The following is a 7,423-nucleotide window of genomic DNA, read 5'->3' on the forward strand; positions in this document are numbered from 1 at the left end:
TTTAGCTATAAATATAAATATACCAAATGTAATGTTTCTAACACTTCATGAATATATTTAGAAGTACAATTTAATTGAAAATAAATAAAATTTAATTATCTTGTCATGTAAATATTTTATTATTGAAATAATTAATGACGTGTATTAAAATTTAAGAACCTTGATTAAAATTTGAAAAAAGAATAAGGTTTTAATCAATGAAGTAGAAATAATTTCTTTTTTTTTTAATATAATTTTTATATAATGATAAAGACAATAAACAATATTGATTATGAAGTTTATACAATAAATGATGCCACGTTGTCAATAAAAAAGGAACGGCAAGTGTCAAAGTTGTGTCTATTGATTAATACAATCTTACATATTTTATACTCAAAAGCAAATTGGATTGGATAAAATATAATCTTGCACAAGTTTGATGACATACACTTTATGTAAGATAAATGGTAGTAGACTTAATCTCACTACTCCAACCTTGGAACCATGGACATGACACTCGATCCACCTTTCATGCAACTTTTCTTTTGGTCAAATCCTATCAACCAACTTAGAGGGACAAACTAAGCTTAGCTTAGCTATAGCTAGACCTACATGGATAGGTGGACAAAGAGACTCTTTTGAAGACCTCGACCACCACTCTAAGTCTAAGCCTAGCTTGATCGGTCCACTACTACTACTACGTACCCTACTTGACTCAGTCTCATGTGGATTTGTAATTGATATTAGACGGGGTCCCCTACCCGATCGCGCCTGTTCACGTGACTTTGTGTTTTTGGTTTTTATTCATGAGGATCAGCACCACGTGTACCTCGATCTCTCTATTTCCATAACGTTGTTTCAATGGAACGTGGTGTGTCTACAGTATGTAGTTCATTAAAGTAGGAGTCACGCGCGAGTCTTTATGTTATACCAAAGCAAGTTGAGATTGTCTCCGAATCACTATGTTCAAAGCTCAATGACTCAAAAATTCGGCCGTTGAAAAGAGAAAATGAGAGATTCGGACTTTTGATTTGTGTGAGATGGACTAATATAATAGACTAATGAGAACCACATGATTAAAATTCTAAAACACAATTTGATATATATGTATGTGAAATAATTAATTACCACAACTGCATTGGAGGAGATCAATTTGTCACCCCAATATTTGATGAAACACCTCATGTATTTGTATTTCTTGAAATGGAACAAGCTGATGGGCTTCGTCATGATAGTCCACCCTTTTCGGGGGCCACGATGACTCAGAAAGGCATTTCAACCTCTTCCTGGTCACCATCGTGCAATTCATCAGCGTTAAGAACCAAACTCAGGACGTGCTGTGTGGAATACGGGCCTGAAATTCATCTCCAGCTCTTGAGCCACCCCATGGTAGTTGAAATACCTCATGTATTAAAAAAATCATAAAATAAAGTTCATAAATAATTTAGCTACACAACAAACGTCTCTATTTATAAGGAGGTATTTCTATATATTATACTCATTTGGTTTTCACCTGATCAATTAATATTGACTCGATGGAATGTTTGCAACATACTCATTGCGAAAATTCTAAACCAAATATTATGATGTGAATGATCATAATTTTTAGGTTAATTTACTGTTGACAACATCTTTTTGTGACCATACATATGGAATCAATAGTGACAACAGATCAATGAGTTGACATGCCACATGCATATATATCGAGTGCAGATTGTAAGTGGCCACCTAGTTGACCTCCAAAAAATCATGTCAAAGCTTTTGGTCGTGCGTTATATGTAAATAAAGTCGATTATATTCATTTTTTTTAACTATATTGTAATAAGTGGTGTATTGCTCTAGTAAATATGACATATTTTTTAACCTATTGCGCCAAATTAATAATATCACTTGTGTAATAGATGATTATATAAATACATAACTCTTGTATTACAAAGAGCTGGTGATTTACATGATACTTTTGCATCTAAAATTTTATGTTCAAATCTCAATGCATAAAAAGCACAAATTCTGGCTCAATTTCACTTTATTCATGCATGCAAGCATCATGCATGGTTGTCGCCTGCAGTATATTTGATCAACCGCCCTTCAAACTGACTCAATTAATATGAATAGCCAACATCAAATGGCTATCGATCGAAAGCAACCACCACGTAGTTGACATGACGTGCCTACCCGATCCATTACTCAGTTGGTCGAGATTAAATGTCAAGTAATGTCAAAGCAATCGAAAACATCTATTTTCGAACGCTGTATTTGATATAAATCACGATTATTGCCAGCAAGCATGCACGTCAAATATTAATAGTTGGCTTCTCTCTGCGACAATGCATATGATTTCTTCAATATCCCATCATTTTATTCATCCCCCGGCCGACTTGTTTGCGTTAACTCAACCCACGAGCCACGTGTGTGCTTGTGTACATATATATCTCAAAAATCTACATGTACGTGCATATATATGATCACAAATGTGATACCATGAGCCTTAATTTTTAATAATTAACTACATCTGCATGCATTAATGTAAGCTTAAGATTGCGTATGATAGACGTTCCTCTTCGATTTCGCAAAACGGATAGCCTTATTGGCTTGGGTCGTCCTTAATTAATTGCATCTGCATGCATTAATGTATGTGTAGAATACGGGTGTATTTACATGTGTGTGTGTGGGTGTGTATGTGTGTATATAAATATATATGTCGTCTTCATACCTTACATGCGTAGGTTCGATGTCGCTCTTAAACCCTGGAAATTTTTCCGATCGGCCTGTAGGGGACCGCTAGGTCATGCATGCTGAAATAGCTGGTGTGCTAGTTCATCTTTTCACCGATATTTGTTTTTACGCAATCCATAGGCTAGCTAGAGGGGTTCACCAAAATCCGAACCTTTTTGCTAGGGTTGGCCTTGGTAGATTCTTATACACGGGGCGGCAGGCTCCCATAGCGTATTAGACCATCTGCCTTCGGGTGTAAGGATGGACGTTTCACATCTACATCGTCCTCCTTTAAAAAGTTAAGATTAATCATGCATTTTGTTTTAGGGTTGTGCTATTTACATGCATGCCCATTTTTACCCCTCACGCACCTCTCTCAAGTTATGTTATTTGAATCAAATGAATTGAAGAAGATCAATAGACAAAAATTAATAAAATGTGTGAATAGCACTACCCTTTGTTTTATAAAAAAAAAAGTTGTACTACAATCATCCTTATTGAGAAAACAACTTCAGAATAATGCGCCACATCATATAATGTGATAAACGATATATGTAACTAGCTACTATGTAATGAGAGAAATTCATGAACCGACATTTGTGTACACATAATGAGGTATTAAAATGTGATATACAACGGTAGTCTTTCTTCACATATTACAGGGTTAGGGTTTAGGTCATGTTGTGTATCCTACAAGCCGGCAGAGAAATTTTAATGTACATAAATTCAACAAATTTTTTTCTTTCATAATTGAACATACTGTATTTTTGTATCACATTTTTATATCATGCAATTAGGCAAGTGATATGTGCATATAAATAACATATATATACATACATTAAGATTTGATAAGATAATGTACAAACCATGACTTTTCAGACCATGCGATACTAAAATGTGACATGTCTTAAACATTAATTATTGTTTGCTAAAATTATTCATCATCAAGAACATTGGACAAGTTGGCAAAAATGGTGCCCATACTACCTTCCTTCCATTCATACATACGGCTGATTATAATCATCATTTACCTGAATAAGAAAAATATGGTTGATCACATAACACATGTTCCCTCATCTACCATAATCTGTTTGGAAAAGAAGACGATGGATATATGAACACACTGAGGAGGTAACATGCGCTATTGGGTCCAACCACGTTACAAAACCCACTTGATACAATTATCCATCCAAACTGGTTACATTTTAATTCAAATTTTGCCAGCCAACACAACACAATATGGCACAAATTAGTTAATTAATTTACTTTCCTTAAAGCAAATATTGTACAAGAATATAATTAATATATCACCAAATTAATCCAACGGTTGTAAATCTCCCAAGTTATGCGCCTATATCCTCCGAATATTTGATCACTTGTGCGTAGGTTGGATAACAGACTAAGTAATAAACTCCTACAGTGGTGTCCTAGTGTGTGTGATGGATTATGAGCTGCGAGATATGAGTTTGAGGAAAGGGTGACGTGGAGAATCACATCTGCACACGTATGAGGACGGCAACTGCCGGGATTCAGGGACTACGAGGACAGATGTGGTAATACAAGTTTAATACCCAACTGGAGTGTGGTGAGAGAGAAATCCCCCGTATCACTAATTACATGCAATTATGTGACTCACGCTAACCTAAATCTTAAATCTTATATGTTACGGATAATGTTAAGGATATCAAAATTTTAAATTATATGATGTGATTATTAGTGATTAAGTTATTACTTAATTGTTGATTAACGTGTTTATTTCTTATTGATGACACATCACATAATTTACAAAATTTAATTTAAACTTTTGATGTACCTAGCATTACTCATATGTTATATATTAACTTAACAAAATTTTTAATCTAGAGTATTAAAAACATCATACATTCTTCCTTGATGAGAACAAAAAAAGAAAGAAACACGCAAAATAATTTTCTGGAGTCTCAAGATTCACGATTCTCTTAATAAATCAATCCACTTGAGTCTTGAGTAGATAACTAATACTACATGATGTCAAAATTTTAAAAGACAAATCAACGACTCCCTACTAATCACATTTATATTGTTCTTAACTTTACTACATTTGCAATATTGCACTAGGTTTGAGGCATCATTACAAAAAAAACCTCAATGTATATATGTGTGAGGTTTTATAACAAACATTCTCGATGCAGTTCAAAGTAGAATATAAACCACTATAAAGGTCCTTGTATATATAATTCACACGTAACGGTGTAACAATCATACTCAAAACCTAGAGAGCTGGCAAACACGTGCATGGGTCTTTTTGAAGGTGAGGGCTAAAGGGGTCCATAGGGGATGCCCCATATGGAAAAAGGACATCAAAATTGTGCTCGTGAGAGAAAATTCAAGGGTGTCCCCAGCCCATACAAGTCCAAAAAGCCAAATTACAAACACAAACATGAATGGCTCGGCTCACATGGCCCCGTCGTCCTGTTTAGTAGTTTTGCCTTCATTTATAGAGCACTGCATTAGCCTAACCCTCCCATCATTCATCATCTCTCTCAATTTTAGAACCAAACTTTCAACAAATCATTCTTTCTCTGGTTTTTTTGGCAATTTTTGTTCTGCCTTTGCCTTTGTGTTACATTATTTGTACTAGCTAGCAAACCTTGGAAAACACCATACAATATGAATAATTATTCTTTGAATAATTTTCATGGCCTGAGAGGCTATTCTTCTTCTTCTTCTTTTTCATCTAAGATGAAGACGATGAAGATGAGGAGGAGGCAGAGGCGGAGGCAGGTGGCGAGGGGCCGCGGTGGAGGAGGCAGGTCGAGGGTGCAGGTGAAGGTGAAGAAGCTGCAAATGTTGATTCCTGGAGGGAGAGGGTTGAAGGCGGACCAGCTTTTTCTTCAAACCGCAGATTATATACTCCAGCTGAGGTTGCAGGTTAATGTTTTGCAAGCGCTTTCCAAGATTCACAAGCTATGAGATGAGTCTACTTGTGAATTGTGATGCCATGCATTTCGATCTTAATCAGTTTATTAAATTATGTATGATGGTAATTAAATGTATGTTCTTTCTCATAATTATATTAATTTCCACCTGGCCTGCTATATATATGTATGGCCTTGATCCATTGCCATTTGGTTCCATATAATTTCTTGGTTTTTTTAAGTAGGATATTTTCTATATAATCATCGAATTTTGTTTCTTCTTTTCCACTGCTGGCTGCAGCTCGTAATATTTCTAGGGTTTTCCTTTTTAAGAGCCTGAGACTTTATCCTAATCACCATGAACTGATCCACCTCTTCAAATTAAACATATATTTCCCTGCACGCAATGCTACTGGTTGTAAATTTAAGCCATTTCAATCAACATTTAGGACATATATAAGCTCCTAATCAAGGGAGGGACTATAATTATCTCATCTCAGCTTAATTACTATGTAATCTCTAGAAAAATCGACAAAAGCCACAGATTTCTACAGTTCACAGTACAATGCTGGCTTTTATCATCTCAACGCCATAGGTATCGTACATCTGATCCCTCGAAAGAGGAAGCCACAGATAATCTGCTGCAGTTTAATAAGTATTAGCTAATCTGCATCCACGGCGAATAAGGCTGACTGAATCCGAGTTGAATTCTTCAGTAGAATGAAACCCCACGTTAATGCGTGAAATGTGAACCTTAATTATACTGCACATTTTATAGATTTTTTTTAATGTTTATTTTTATCCTTTTGGTAGCATTCTGTCGTTGCAACTTTGAAGAGTTTGAGCAAATTTTGAGTGGAATTCGATGGGCCTTTGAGTTTTAACTGCTTGGCTAAGTGAAAATTTAGTGCAATATATAAGATTTTATTTTATCTACTTACTGAGATTGGCTAACCTGGACAACATGTTTGAGGCTAAAACACAAAAAGATAGATAGATTTTGAGGCTAATTTTTGTTCCCTAGTCAACAAGTCACTTAGAAGAGTAAACGTACCCAACATTATGTATTTATGAATCTTATGAAAGAAACTTCTAAAGCAGTTGGGAAGTTAATGTCTCTATTTTGGTTGTAATAACTGCCACCACAATTCCTACGTTAATTCTAACTTGGTTTCTATAAAGTCAGTTACTTTTGGGGACATCAATTGAAATGACCAAAAATTAAATCTCAATTGTTGAATTGATTAAAATTAAATATCAGCGATGTAACAAATGGATACCGACAAGGTAGTTGTCAATAATTAACAATACAATGATCAAATATCCACGATATATACTAAACTCTAATCATTTTAGCAAGTGGCATGTGAAAAGTAATTGTGCTCAATTCCCATTATTTTCTTTTAAAGCGCAATGTTCTAAATTAAAGAAATTTATTGGAATGGAAAATTCTAGCTTGAATACAAAGGGTCAAACACACTACAGTAGCCAGCTAGCGTAATCCGCATCTACTTTTAACTGAAGCAGATTAATTTAAAGTCTCTGAGTTTTGAAAATGCAACATTCCTAAAGTGGCCAAGATTGTCTGTAAGGAGCAATTTTCTTCTACCCAGTTTGGTGTGTATCTAATCTCTACATGTAAGAACACATGTTCTACATAAATTGTGTAACAAAAGTAACTTAACGTGAAAAAAAAAAAAAAAAAAAAAAAACTAGTTACAGTTCATCACTTAAAGTACTCAGTTTCATGGTTTTTACTGGCTTAGCAAGTGTATGGCCAAAAAGATACAAAATGCCAGACCAAAGAACGTGGTATTCCATGGCCTACCATC

The 7,423-nt window shown here is 34.9% G+C and overlaps 1 protein-coding gene across 1 annotated transcript; it reads left to right on the top strand.

Annotated features, from left to right (window-relative positions):
- The first annotated feature begins 5,112 nt into the window (after positions 1 to 5,112).
- On the top strand, positions 5,113 to 5,794 carry LOC137731949 (uncharacterized). The gene has a single exon (XM_068471215.2). It carries the CDS (start codon positions 5,344 to 5,346, stop codon positions 5,644 to 5,646), a length of 303 nt encoding a protein of 100 aa, XP_068327316.2. The 5' UTR covers positions 5,113 to 5,343; the 3' UTR covers positions 5,647 to 5,794.
- Positions 5,795 to 7,423: the final 1,629 nt, after the last annotated feature.

This window comes from Pyrus communis, chromosome 16 (assembly GCF_041283825.1).
Source record: "Pyrus communis isolate YQ-2024b chromosome 16, ASM4128382v1, whole genome shotgun sequence".
NCBI classification, from domain to species: Eukaryota; Viridiplantae; Streptophyta; class Magnoliopsida; order Rosales; family Rosaceae; genus Pyrus; species Pyrus communis.

Coding starts and splice junctions, on each gene's coding strand:
- LOC137731949 (XM_068471215.2), top strand. CDS start 5,344: ATGAATAATTATTCTTTGAATAATTTTCATGGCCTGAGAGGCTATTCT.